The sequence below is a fragment of the Leptonychotes weddellii genome, chromosome 10 (assembly GCF_054177405.1).
Source record: "Leptonychotes weddellii isolate Sample4059 chromosome 10, ASM5417740v2, whole genome shotgun sequence".
NCBI classification, from domain to species: Eukaryota; Metazoa; Chordata; class Mammalia; order Carnivora; family Phocidae; genus Leptonychotes; species Leptonychotes weddellii.
The window spans coordinates 95364889-95379864 of NC_138378.1; the positions used below are offsets into that span (position 1 = coordinate 95364889).

The 14976-nt window shown below is 39.3% G+C and overlaps 1 protein-coding gene across 3 annotated transcripts in view; it reads left to right on the plus strand.

The window, feature by feature from the left end:
- Nucleotides 1–277: 277 nt before the first annotated feature.
- The window catches only part of ATL2 (atlastin GTPase 2), a 59867-nt gene continuing 45168 nt past the window's right edge, over nt 278–14976 (plus strand). For 2 of the 3 annotated variants that reach the window (XM_081796898.1, XM_081796896.1), the window contains exon 1: nt 278–431. In XM_081796898.1, the coding sequence (XP_081653024.1) occupies nt 314–431 (118 nt within the window). In that variant the 5' untranslated portion in view covers nt 278–313. The remainder of the gene's footprint in view (nt 432–14976) is intronic. The other variant, XM_081796897.1, reaches the window with a different exon arrangement.

Genomic DNA, 14976 nt, shown 5'->3' on the forward strand with positions numbered 1-14976 from the left:
TAAGGGGGTGTGGTACTGAGCTCAGAGCGGTGCGGTGCGAGGCGATCGCGGCGGGGGCGCCGCCCAATCCCTTCTAGAAGTGGAAGGCCAGGAAAACCTAGCGACTGGCGGGCAGGCAGGCAAGGAGGTTGGCAGAGCGGAGGCGGAGCGAGGGCGCCGATGGGCGGGACGGGGGAGAGAGCGTGGGGAGGACAAGGAGGCGCTGGCTACTGGCGGCGCTAGGACCCATGGGCGCCCCGCCGGCTCCCGGGAGGTTGATAAAGCGGCGGCGGCGTTTGACGTCAGTGGGGAGTTAATTTTAAATCGGTACAAGATGGCGGAGGGGGACGAGGCAGCGCGGAGGCTGCAGCCGCACGAGGGGCTGCGGCGCCGGCGGCGGACTAGCGACCCAAGCACCGGGGTTAACCACGTCTCGTCCACGACCTTCCTAGGTACGCGCCGGGGGAGCGGAGGCCGCAAGGCCCGGGTGCGGAGAGGGCGCGGGCCGCTCGGACCCGCGGACACCGGCCGCAGGCGGCGGGGTCGTCGTCCGCGGCTGGTTCAGCTCTCCTCCTGCCGCCGCGTCTGACGGCCGCCGGGCCTAGCCCCCGCAGCGTGCCGAGCTTCCGCGGCGCGCGGCCTGAAAGGGCGGCCCTGGGGCCGCGGCTCCCGCTGCTGTCGGGTGAACGGGCGGCGAGCGCGTCTGCGCCCGGCCCGGCCCCCTGCCCGCCCGCCGCGTGGCTGCCTCCGTGTGGCTGCCGCCGCGTCCGCCCCGACCTGAGGGGGCGGCCTTGAGCTGGGGTCGCAGACCTGGGGCGCGGGGAGGTCGGTGACGCCGCGGCTAGGTGCAGGAGAGCTGCGGACGCGGCAGGGCGATCTGTCTCTTGGCGGGCACTCTGCTCTCTGTTCCTCTGTCAGAAAGGGAGGTAGGGGTGGCCAGAGCTTTGTGGGCCCCCACGGAGGAGGAGGACGCGGAGCGCGCGGGGGGAGCAGACACCTCGCTGCCAGGTCGGAAAGCTCTCCAGACACCCTTCCAGGAGGGAACCGCAGTCCGCAGGCCAGGGCTGTGCCCCGGGGCTCGCGTTCTAGGGCTCCTCGGCCCCCGAACCCATTGGCGCGGGTTGCGCGTGGCTAGGATGAAAGTCCAGATTTAGTTGTTAAACTAGGGTTGTGAGCAGTTTACTAGTCACTCAGACGGCATAGTAAGGCCCGGTCAGACTGAAGTGTCTGCGGTGTGAAGTCACCTGATCCTTCGCTCCCCGGTTTTGCTGAATGTGAGCTGCTACTGTACGTGTACAAGGAGCGCCCCTGCTCCCTCCAAGACGCGTTTGCTTTGGCAGCGGAGTGTTGTGTGTCCCTCTCATAACACCCCTATTTTTAGGAGTTCAGCATTTGATCTTTCGCTCTGGTGTGAATTGAACGCATGAAATCCTGATTGAGAATTTTGATAGTACTTAAAGGCATAAAGTTTTTCAAAGGATTATAAATAGTAAAAGCTTACGGTTAGGTAAGTACGGCCATGGCATACATAAGAGTTTATAAACTACACTAAATGTGAACTTGTGTTCTTCAGATTCCTCTCTTTCCACAGTCTGATAAAGGTTTTGTAAGATGAAATGTAAAACATTTTGATAAGGTGTTATCCGTGAAGACTAACTTCAGTAGAAAAGTTTACGTGAAATATATTGCATCATTCATAGTAACCTTTGGATGTGCTGAACATATGTCAGAGGTGATGACAAACTAGAGTTTTGATACGGGAGAAAGAACAGGAAATAAAGCTTATTTTATTATTGCTTGCCAACAAAAGCACTTGACAGAACTGTTTACATAGAAAAATACCCCCCCTTCCCCCCCCCAGAGGTTTTGCCTTAGATTTCTTCTGGTTGGAATTCTCAAGTAATTAGTTTTGGAATGCTGATGGATTGATTTAGATCTTTTGGACCCTACGGGTGTGTATGTTGTGTGTTCGCTCTTGCACTTATTTATTTATATATATTTAAGGTAACTGTTTTAGATGTATTTTCAAAGTGATTTATGTACTTGCCTTCCTAGAAGCATAACTTTATGACTTAGTCATGGTTATGAACATCGTTTTTATTTTGTGGTACACTGAGATGTGATTCTTAAGAGTTGATACGTAGGGCTCGCCATTTATTGAACATTCTGCTACTCACAGGTTTTTGTGTGTCCCCCCCCCCCACTCTTGGAGGTATCCCTTCCCTTGATAACCATACCTATCAAATGACTGCCTGAAACCTTTTCATTTGCTCTGTAGTCACTCAATACGACGTTAAAATCCAAATAGAACTTCTTAAGATTTGTGTTTAAAGTCAGAGCCAACAGGCTGTGAGTGAGTAGGGACTCGGCTATTTTTGACAGTGTATAAGGAACTCTCTGTCTCCCTCTGCTTTCTGGATAAGTAAACTTGAATTGAGTTGGGGTGAGTCAGGTGCCACTCTAGTAGTTTAGTCTAAGGAAGGTGCTTTGTGTCTCTTAAGAGAAATCCTTATGCTTTTTAGGAATGTAGGATCTTTGTAAAGCACTTACGTACTCTTGTATTTTAATGGCTTTGTAGGATGATTAAATCTCTTGGAAATTCTTTATTTGGGGAAGAAAGAGCTGTCTTACATACAGCAAAGAGGTATTTATTACAGGGAAAATAAACCGTGAGTTAAAATGAGAATCTGGCTTTAAGTTGGGCGCACCTATTTTGGGATTCGATTTTAGTTTGCCAGTGTGTTTTAACTTTAGGGTAAAGTTTTTAAATATTCACAGATGAAAGTAACTTTCTTGAAATTGTTAGACCTTTTCCAAAATTGTCCTTTTTCCATCTGTCTGATATTAAGCAGTTGTTAAAGAGTACCTGGAAGACTGTCACCTCGTTCCATGCTGTAGTTCAAGGCATATTTTTACAATTTCGAGACTCTTTAGCAAGATGCGTTTTTTTTTTTGTGGTTTCCATCACTTCTTTTATTGATACTCATTAGAGAATAAAATTGTATTGGTTTTTTTGATGTTTCCATCACTTCTTTTACTGATACTCATTAGAGAATAAAATTGTATTGGTTTTTTTTGATGCATGACAACACACTCTGTTGGTAGTGGTTGCACAAGGTTGATCGTGAGCTATACTAAATACTGCAACCTCCGAATTGCTGATTTTTACACTGGTATTTCCTTTGTGGTGATGGGTGGCTCCTCTCTGAATACATAAAGTGGTCCGTTCAGTTCGTGGTTGCATTTTAAAAATCTGTTTATGCTCAATTGGAAGACCTATTTGACGCACAATTGTAAGCAGAGCCTCTTGGCAGGCTCTCAAGGTTAAGAGACAAATGTAAGGAATGGGATTGGAAGTTAAAACTTTTTTGTAATGGTGATTTACTGCTTTACAGAGGGAGGTTTTTTTTCTGGGGTGGCTGCAGGGAAGTAGCCTTTTTTTTTTTTTTTAAGTGTAATGGTATTCTGATTGTATGACCATTTTAGTGTTTTAAAATCCAGGTGTGTTATTAAGGACGATAGATGTGAATGTTGAGTCACTGAACTTAATCCCCCAATGAATTCATTACTCATGTAAGTTTCTTCCTCTCCTTTACTGTTCCTGACGTGGAAAACAGAGACAGAAGAGAAATTAAATTTCCTTACTACCTACAGCTCGTTGACAAGTCCTTGAAACAGGCGGAGTGACATTCCTCTAGGGACTCAACTGCCTCAATGTTAATACTTTGCTAAGGGCAAAAGGCAGTCTTAGCCTGACCCTCAGGATCCTGTAAGTCTACTTTAACATGTAAAAATTCTTTTAGAAATTTCCTTTATCTCTAAACCCCCAAGATACTTGTTGGCAATCATCCCCCAAGCATATGGACCACCGATATACATCTGAAGGGTCTCATGACTCCGGTTATTAGACAGTAATAAATGATCTTTTCCTAACAGTAGCTCGCCCCCTCAAGGTCCTGGAAACCTTGCTTCCAAAATTCCTTAGAAACTTACGCTCTCTCTAACCCTTCCCAACTTGAAAGTATGTAATGCGCTACTCCTCGTGACCTCAGTGCAGCTCTTTCTGCCCATGGGTCCTGACCCTGTGCTTTAATAAACCATGGGTCCTGTCCCTGTGATTTAATAAAATCACCTTTTTGCACCAAAGATGTCTCAAGAATTCTTTCTTGGCCATATGGCTTCGAACCCTAACATTCTTTCCTTCACTCACCACCCCTCCTATAGAAAGAATGGTTGAGTGCTTTCTCTATAGCTTTAAAAATGAATAGCCAAAAAACCCCCCACTATCCTGAAAATAATGATGGCAATAGCATAATCCTTGATATTTTATAAAGCGCTTTAAACATCTTGCCTTTTTTTTTTTTTGCCCCTCTTAAAATCTTCCTTTGAGGGAATCCCATTGGAGGGAGTGATTTTAACTTGTCTACAGTCAAAGAAACTACTCAGAGGCAGTCTTAGTGCTGTGGACTTGGAGGAGAGTAGGAGCCTTTCTTCATTGAAAATTATCAAATACACAATTAGAAATGTCTCGGTAAAGCTGTTGAATGAATGATGTCTGAAGTCATACTAATGAGAAATTGGGGCGGTTAATAAGTAAAGATAGAGCAAGTCACTAAGTGGAGTGGGAAATTTTCAAGTAAGAAGGGAGAAGGTAGATGTAGAAAGAAGTAGAATTCATGAAGTAGAACAATTTTGCTTGTTAAGGACATTAAGAAGTATGAAATAACTGTAAAGCCAAGATAACTATTTTACAAATGATTTTTCAAGTTATTGGTAATCATATCTCTGTGTGTTTAGGTGTACACATATTTGCTAAACTTAGGTAGATTTTTGTAAAATGTGTACTTAAGTAACCACCCTCTCTATCTACTGTGGGACAGATAGCTGTAGGTAGTTGGTTTTATGGGCAGATGGTAATCTATTAGAAGCAACTGTTAAGTCATGAAAGACTAACATATATGTACTTTGTTTTCCCAAGGAGGTAGTATGCACTTTTGACTGATTTGGGGTTTAGTTTTCCGGCCAGTACAAGTAGGATTTAGGGGATTCCTTGGTAATGTACCAGCTTAATGAAAATTATTCATACAAACTATATTTCTATGACTAGAGTCAAAATAACCAGTAACTAATAACTTGTGAGCTATGTAATTTATGAAGGATGCATATCAAGGGTCTATAGTACATTTCCTCCTTTTATTGCATAATGCTCTGATTGTGGGGGCAATGTTTTTTTAATTATATAGAAGTAAGTTAATGCAGTGGAAAAGAATGAGGAAAGGAAATCAAAAGCTGACTTAACTCTCTGAGCCTTGAAACCCCTCACACACAGCAGTGATAGTAATCGCATAATAGGACTGTTGTGGGAAACAAACAACAGTGGCAGTGATAGGTACAAATGTTTTATAAATTGTAAAGCTGCCTGTGTAAGAGACTGTAATGCTTATGTAAGAATGTGCCTATTTGGCTACTTATGCTGTTATATACACATGTGTATATTTGCAATCAGTTTCTTCTAATTTTTTTTTCCTGCACTGTGGACAAAGGTTTAGTTTGGGCAGAGGTGGTAGGTAAATTTTTAACTTTACCTGTAAAATGCTGATAATGTGTTCATGATTAGGGATATTGCAAGTACTAAATGTGAAAAAAGTGCCTAACCCAGTGGCAGACATTCTGTTGATGGTAGTATTGCTATAATGTGTAGTTATTTTGAACAAAAAGTTTTAAGTTTCAAAATACACGACTTGAAAAACCTTTGTTCAGTTTTTATAAGATAAAAATATACATTCATACTTTTCACCAGCTTCCCATTTTAATAAACTTGCGCTTTAGAGAATCAGTCATAGCAAAATAATCTTCTGAAATTGTTTATTTTTAATATAGGATTCAATATGAAGTAATTTCTTAAGGTCATGGCAGTTTTCAAGTAGAGTGCATTTACTTTTCAGATAGTAAATGTGCAGAATCTAACTAGGGTCTGTTTTGTGCAAAAATGCCTAAAGAATGATTGACTTGAAAATACACAAATTGTGAATCCCATTAAAAGCTTTTCCCCCCACAAATTGTGAATCCCATTAAAAGCTTTTTTCCCCCTACATGTAATCATTTAGAGTCATGAATAGTGATTAGGATATATTTTAACTTTTGAATTCTATAAACTTACTATGATCTTCAGAATGGAATTAGAATGGAGGCTTGGATTATAATACTAGCTCTGTAATAACATTTTTTCCTTCCTGGTAGGTAATATCTGCCTTAGCAAACTTAAAGGTTTTTGTTTTTTTCTTTTTTTTGATTATTAAATAGATAATCTTTGAAGGCACTTTAGAAACCTTAAAGCCTTCTATAACGAAACTTTTTTTTTTTTTTTTTAAAGATTTTATTTATTTGACAGACAGAGACCCACAGCTAGAGAGGGAACACAAGCAGGGGGAGTGGGAGAGGGAGAAGCAGGCTACCTGCTGAGCAGAGAGCCCGATGCGGGGCTAGATCCCAGGACCCTGGGATCATGACCTGAGCCGAAGGCAGACGCTTAACGACTGAGCCACCCAGGCGCCCCACGAGACTCTTTTAAAAGGGGGATGGAATTGGCATGCTAAATGAGCTCATTTCATATTTGAATGAATGGGTTTATGAGATATTAAAACTTGGATTAAGTTTACTTTTATCAGAAAGGGGGGGTGAGTTGTTTTTGAAGTAAATTGTAGAGAAACTGACACGAATACCCTTGTTAGATTTTTTTGAACGTAAGTTATTAATCACATCTTCAGAAATTGCTCTTTTCATCAGCACTTTAATTTTTTTTTTTAAAGATTTATTTATTTGACACAGAGAGAGAGAGACACAGCAAGAGAGGGAACACAAGCAGGGGGAGCGGGAGAGGGAGAAGCAGGCTCCTGGCTGAGCAGGGAGCCGGATGTGGGGCTCCCAGGACCCTGGGATCATGACCTGAGCCCAAGGCAGATACTTAACGACTGAAGCCACCCAGGCGCTCCAGCACTTTAATTTTAAAATAGATACTACAATATGATCTTGTGGAGTTTTTGTTTAGAGTTGAGAGGCTTTTTATTGCAGGAGAATGGCAGTGGCCTTGGGTATTGTTTCGCAAATTCTGAAGTGTAGGCTAGAAGTTCTCGGAAAGGTTGAACAATGTTGTTGATGCCAAAAGTCTTACAATTAGATATTAAGATAGAAATTTACTGCCTTTAAATTACAGCTAAACTTGTGATTGATTAGAGCTTGTGATCATGGCTCTTTAATATAAGTCATGGGTAATTTATACCTTGTAAAAGTTTTAATTTTTCTTTTTTAAATTTCAAAAGCAGTAAATCTTTGTAGATACTTTGGAAAATACAAATAAAGAAGAAAGTAAAAATCATATCAACTAGTGGTAAGCACTGTTAGCATTCTGGTATACGTCTTTTAGTATATACCCTTTTTTAATGCATAATTTAATTTTTTCTAAATTGGGATCTTACTGTAATTTTGTAACTTAACTTTTTCATTCATATTGTATTTCCCTGTGTGATTAAATAATGTCTACAACATGATTTTTAAAATGGCATTGTAGTACTAAACTAATCCTCCTTCTAGATATGGGGTTATTTCTTGTGAATAATGCTGGCTAAACATCTTTGTAGATAAATCTTGACCTTTAGGATAAGGTCTTAAAAGTATATTTCTGGGTTGAACCACCTATACTTTTCAATATTGAAGACACATCAGCAAATCCATTCAGAAAGTTCTGATTTATTCTGTGTTCGTTTGGGTTAGGTTTGTACTTGTTTGCGAATACTTTTGTTCACAAGTGGGTGGTGTTATTTAAAAACAAATGCCAACACATAGGTAAAGGATCTTACTGTTGTATTTCTTTTTTTTTTTTTTATTTTATTTTTTTATTTTTTTATTTTTTTTAAAGATTTTATTTATTTATTTGAGAGAGAGAATGAGAGAGAGAGAGAGAGCATGAGAGGGGGAGGGTCAGAGGGAGAAGCAGACTCCCCGCTGAGCAGGGAGCCCGATGCGGGACTCGATCCAGGGACTCCAGGATCATGACCTGAGCCGAAGGCAGTCGCTTAACCAACTGAGCCACCCAGGCGCCCTTACTGTTGTATTTCTTTCATTACAGTTGATGTTTAAATTTTAATATGGTAACTGAATGTGAATTCTTTTTATTAATTGCATTTTCATATTCTTGGACCATTTCTCTGTTTTTCTTACTGCTTTGTAAAAGTCCTTTTGTTCATAAGAAATTCTTTTTCATATTTGCTTTTTAATTTTGTGGTATTTTGGGGGGAATATTGTGTTTTTGGGAAAAAAACATTTAAAATGGTTGCGTATGAGTGTTTTTCTTAAATTGGTAACTTTTCAACTTATTGGTGCTGGTCTCTTCTGAATTTTTAGGTATGGTGACATAGGGTTTTGTTTTGTTTTTAACTGTTTTGAATTCTTCCTGAAAAATTTTTTATTCCTCACTCTTTAATGGCAGAGTATGGGTATCTGCTTTGGTGCCCCGTAGTGTGGTAGAGGCTTCTAGCTTAGGCGCTTGGTTCGGATTGTCAACACCACCAAGCTTCCGCTTCCTTAACTAAGAAAAAAACTTACTTTGGAAGTTTAAGATTAAAAGATAATGTTTTAAAAGCACTTGACTTGTACTGAGTGTACAAAGTTATCACCCCTTCAGGGTAACGAAGTTAGTTTTCTTTGGGAGTAAAGAGGTGGAGGAGGGCAGGCTGATACAAGACCATTTTTAGACAAAGAACTAGCTTTTTTCCCTTGATGTTATCAGTTGACATATTGAGCACCTACCTTAGGAAAGGGCTTCTCAGTTGCTTGTAATGAGTACCTGTGTAGAAAAGTGTAGAACAGATCCCTGTTATAAACTTTCATGTAGTTGGGAGATCAAATAGACCTTATGCATATTTGTCAGTAAAGTGTATCATTTAAGTTTATGATTTCCAAGTAGGAATTACTTGTGTGCTAGTGTTACTGAGGAAGACTTCATGGAGGAGGGTGGGCTTTGTCAGGCCTTGAAGAGTGGGTGGGTCTTAGGAGGCAGAGTGTAGGATATACCACTTGTTTCTAGATAAAAAGGCAGTGTTTGGTAAGGTTTTTTCAAAATAGTTTAAGCACTTGTCTCCTTTCTAAGAATTTGTTTAAAAGGTATTTAAAAGCAATTAGATAGAGGTAACTGAAGGATCAAATGGTGGTAGAGCATGTGTAATAAAAAGAGAATATGGGCTGTTTTTGTAGCCAAGTCAAGCAAAGAATTGATTTAAATAACTGGATGATTCCTGGAAAAACTTTCTGAATACCTGTAAATGTGACTTCTTAAAAACTATGGAGATGTGTTCCCTCACCCCTCTTTTTGAGCATCTGCATTTATCTACCTCAAGGAATCCTGATGTGTACTCTTAAAAGTTGCCAAACTAGAGAAAGGATAAAAAGAGAGTATAGTGAGAACCTCTGACTTTTTTATCCCTTTTGTTTTTCAAATTAGTCACATATATCTATTTGGAAGGATGTTTGTCTGTTTTGCACTGTTCCCTTCTTCTTACAGCTATTCTCTTAGTAGGAATTTTGCCTGTATTGAGCCAAGTTTGGGATTTGAGTGTATACCTCTCTTTTTTTTTTTTTTTTTTTTTAAGTGTTGCTGTAGAGGCATCTGGGTGGCTCAGTTGGTTAGGCATCTGACTTCAGCTCATGTCATGATATCAGGGTCCTGGGATTGAGCCCCGTATTGTCAGGTTCCACGCTCAGTGGGGAGTCTGCTTGTCCCTCTCTCCCTGCGGGGGGTGGGGGTGTGCACACGCTCTCAAATAAATAATTTTCTTTCTTTTTTTTTTTTTTTAAGAAATAAAGTGCTGCTATAATGAGCCATCTGAGGTAGAGAGTTGTGGCAAAATGGAATGTAGCAACTTATTTCCAGAGTCTTGGCAGATACCTGAGATTTGTCATAAAAACCTTATTCTAAATTTAAGCTTGGGTCTGTGTGTGTATTAATGACTCCTTTGCTCACTGGTTATCCCAAATTTCAGTAGCTTTTTCTATGGATTTAATATCTTTAACTCACTACTGAGTTAATTTTGGGGCCAAAAGGGAATGATTCAGTGGTTTGCCTGATTCAAGGAAACCTACTCTGGTTTTGATGGATTCCTGATCTCTGTGTTAGAAAGTCTTAGAGTAACTGCCAAAATTACTTTTGGAAATGGAAATTTAGTGCATTGTTGTTTTATAAAGGCTTATAAGAAAAGTATATGTTCCTTATAGAAATATGGAATGATTTAGTGTTTTCTGTTGCCTAGTTCAGAGAAGGATGTTGAAGAATTGGCTAGCTCTCACATGCAGTGCTTCCCATTTTTACTGTCACCTTCTGACTTTGGGCTTCTCACCTTATGCTTAGGCTCTTCTAGTTACTTAATATCTGATTTCCCTGTTTTTAGATTCTCATTATACTTCTTACTCATCACTTTTGGTTTATCTCTGTAGCACAGCTTTGATCCTGTCACTCCTCTGCCTCAAAATTTTCCTTGGCTCTCAGGATAATGCCCAGTATTCTTAGCCTAAACTTTTAAGGTTAGCCTTAATCTGATTTTCAGGGCTCAGAGATGCAGCCTTCTCCAGGATGTCTTCATTGATAACACTAGCTAAATAATCTAACATAGCGCTTTCTTTACTGTTCTCTTATACTTGTTTGTGTTGAAGCCTTGAGAGTAAGAACCATTATCATCAGCAAATTGTATTTCTCTAGTATCTAGTATAATGCCTTGCTCTCTAATTACTACTAGCTTGAAGTAGGTGGGGTGGGGGCCCTTCTTCAGTTATTCATGACAGATTGTATAGGTGTACTGTATGAAACAATGAATTACACATTTATTTACATGTAAATTATATATCCATATCTTATCAAAGATGGGCAAATATAATTTTATTGTATCTCATTTTAAATGCCTGCAATTTAAAATTTGCCCTTCTAGAAAGCTTATGAAGAGAAAAAAGATTGTTTCCCACCTGTTGGGGGATGGTATAAACGCTTTGCTGACTGCATAAATAAATTTTGACAAAGAAATTTTTGGAAAGAGGGAAGAATAGCTGTATGCCAAGATTTGTTATAAAGATGAGAAATAAACCCCTCTTTATTTATTTAAACAAATTGTGGTTTTGGTACTTTTTTCCAGCTTTCTAGAAATCTTGAGCACGTAACAATTCAGCTCTGAGTTTATTCAGCAAACATGCTCATTTGGCATAGTTGGAAGATGATGGATTTGACTAGGACCTGAGTGTGCATACAGATTTGATTACTTAGGAAATATATGTCCTTGCAAATTGCTTAATCTGAACCTCATTGTCCTCCTTTATATATAAACAGGGAAACTCATAGTTTACCCAACAAAATGATTTTGAGGATTAAAGAGATATATTATGTGGTTATTAACCCAGAATAGACCCTGTTTTTCCCTCTTCTATAGTAGAAGGTACACCTAAAATTATTTCATGCATTAAATTATTTCGAAGAGTGAGAAAGTTATGAATAATGTTTTCACCCCTTCTCCCAGATATCCACTTCTTTTCAGTTCTCTGCTCAAATGTTTCCTTATTAGGGAAGCTTTGCCTGATCATTCTTTTATGAAATAGCAAGTCCCTGTTTTCATTTCCTTTAACCTGCTTTATTTTTCTTTGTAGTACTTAATACTAGCCTATGTCATATATTTGTTTTCTATTTCCTCATCTTTAGGATGTAATAAACTCCTAAGGGTAGGATTTTTTTTTTTTAATTTGTTCATTAGTGAATCTTGCAATTCTTAGAACCATGTTGTAGGTGTTCAGTGAATGTTTGTTGAAGGAATAAAGACTTATGCACTCCCACTTCTAGTCCTTTAACCTCCTTGCATAGTAATGACCTTGGTGGTTGTCAGTGGGGTGCTTGTTACAAATGTAGATTCCTGGACTCCACTTCTGATCCGCTGAATCAACTCTGGAGTTGAGGTCCAAGAGTCTGTATTCCAAACAAGCCACCCAGCTGGTTCTTAAGCTTTAGTGTACATGGGACTCACTGTTTTATGGTGTGGTTTTGGCTGATTAAATATTGTCAGTATAGGGCGCCTGGGTGGCTCAGTCGTTAAGTGTCTGCCTTCGGCTCAGGTCATGATCCCAGGGTCCTGGGATCGAGTTCCACATCCGGCTCCCTGCTTGGCAGGAAGCCTGCTTCTCCCTCTCCCACTCCCCCTGCTTGTATTCCTGTTCTCACTATCTCTCTCTCTGTCAAATAAATAAATAAAATCTTTAAAAAAATTTTTTAAAAATATTGTCAGTATAACTCAGATCCATAATTAAATTACATACGGACTGACTGTGCTATAGCAAACATTTTTTTTTTTCCTGGTGATCTGTCAAGGAAGACTTAGGTATCTGTAGTTTTGATTATTTTGGTTACTCTATTTTTTTTCCAGAACTCCAGTTTAATCCAGGACTTTAAGGATCTAAAAATCTCAAATATTAGATGTTTATCAGTTCACCTCTCCCAACTAAACAAAATTAAATTCGTTAAGCCCATACATAACTGTACGTGTCATTTTTTACTTATAAGAATAGATGAACTGATATCAGGGATTTAAGTGATAAAATCTTTTCAAAATATGAACTGATTTGTGTCTCCTTTCCCATGGCTATACCACTGGGGAACAGTGATTTTTGTAAGAATTACCCTGTAACATTGAAAGTTTGGTATAGAGGAAACAGCATGGACTTAATATAAAAACCCAGATAGAAATCTTGATGCATATACTCCATTTTCTTTCTTAAAAAATTTTATTTATTTATTTATTTTTTAAAGATTTTATTTATTTATTTAATTGACAGAGAGAGAGAGAGAGAGAGACAGCATGAGAGGGAACACAAGCAGGGGGAGTGGGAGAGGGAGAAGCAGGCTTCCCGCCGAGCAGGGAGCCCGATGTGGGGCTCGATCCCAGGACCCCGGGATCACGACCCGAGCCGAAGGCAGTCGCTTAACCAACTGAGCCACCCAGGCGCCCCTCTTTTTTTAAAAAAATTTTGTCCGTATTTCTTCACTCTGAAATGGGAATAATTGCTAAGTTTCAGGGTCGTTGAGAGGGTTCCTGTCAGAGTGTCTATCCTAAAGTCAGAGTCATTCAATAAATAGAAGTTACTTTTTCTGTGGAAGTAAATTCTGAAGTAATTTAAAAGTCTTCATTAAAAATGATTGTAACATACTTCAAACTTATAAAAATGATAGAAAAATATTATAGATGTCCAAGTGCCCATTGCCTAGATCTAATGCATAGTATTTCCCCTAATTGTTTTGAATCATTTTTAAAGAGAAACAAAATGTCACTGTACAAGTTGAAGGGTTCTCCCAAAATCTTTTTCTTCGTTTCTTCCCTCCCTACACATACCACACACACACACACACACACACACACACACACACACACACTTATCTTGAAGTTGGCATTCATGTTTCCTGGTTTTTTGATAGTCTTATAAAATATGTATCCTTTTTTTTTTTAAGTAGGCTCCACACCCAGTGTAGAGCCACAACGTGGGGCTTGAACTCACAGCCCTGAGATCAAGACCTGAGCTGAGATGAAGAGTTGGATGCTTAACCAACTGAGCCATCCAGGCGCCCCCTTATATGTATTTTTAAAATAAATGACATACAGTATTGTGCTGTATTTAAAAAATTTTTAGTAAGTGGCCCAGAGCATGTACTTGTGATTTGATTTGTTTTTTTCATTCGACATTGGTTTTGAAGTTTATCCATGTATACACACTTATATCTTACTCATTAATTTTGGCTTTCTATTTCTTTTTATTTATTTATTTTTTAAGATTTTTTATTTATTTAACAGAGAGAGACACAGCGAGAGAGGGAACACAGACAGGGGGAGTGGGAGAGGGAGAAGCAGGCTTCCCGCGGAGCAGGGAGCCCGATGCGGGGCTCGATCCCAGGACCCTGGGATCATGACTTGAGCCGAAGGCAGACGTTTAATGACTGAGCCACTCAGGCGCCCCTTGGCTTTCTATTTCATGGTTTATTTATCCATGAATATTTAGATTGTTCCGTTTTTTTTTTTTTTTTTGGCAGTTTCAAATAGTACTTCAGTGGACAAGGAACGTTTTTTTTCCCCTGTGCGTAAGTGTAAGAATTCTTGTAGCATATAAATAACTTCCCTAAAAATTTTTTCAGTATTGCGTACTCTGATTTTTCAAAAACTGGGACTGCAGAACAAAAGTGTATCTTCCCCACCCCCCCTCAGAAAAAGTACTTAAGAGCAGATGCAAGACCCCTGGGGTGACTTGGGTGAGATTTTCCACAAGACTTAACTTTAGAAGAAAATCGAGAAAAACCTTTGTTGCTGATTCACTGAGTAGAATTTTTCTGAATTTCCGTGTTGTTGCTTAGAGTCCCCTGAGCCATTATTCTAGCATCTCTTAACTAGCTAAAAATTGACTTCATAAACTGCATCCTCATTTAAACTAATTTAAATTAACTTTAGTTGAAAATTTTTTCCCTCAGAGTACACTTATATTTAAGTGTATGCTTTAAGAACTGCTTAATATTTGGTGATAAGCTTTGGGAAAAATACCTTGTGCTTATACATTTGTAATCTATTTTACATTTGTTTAATCTATTAAGGTAAATTCATAACATTTTTATGCCTCAGTGTTCTTTAAATGGGAACAGCAAAAATTCTGTGACATCAGTGCTGGTTACTATGGAAACAGTAGTTTTCAAGTGGAAAATAATATGTGAATGTTCTAAGAAAACAACTTTTGTGTATCTCTTGATTTGACAGTAATGAAGGAAGGAGATGAATTAATTAGATACTCTTTAAAAGCATTTTTTAGCAAAATGATTAGCAAAGGGGGCAAAGCTAATGTACGAAAGTACCTGATATCTGACATTGTTAATAGGTCTTCTGGAATCTTTGAAGTTTTTATTTTTGCAGTTTGCATTGTAGTTTCCTTTTTTTTTTTTTT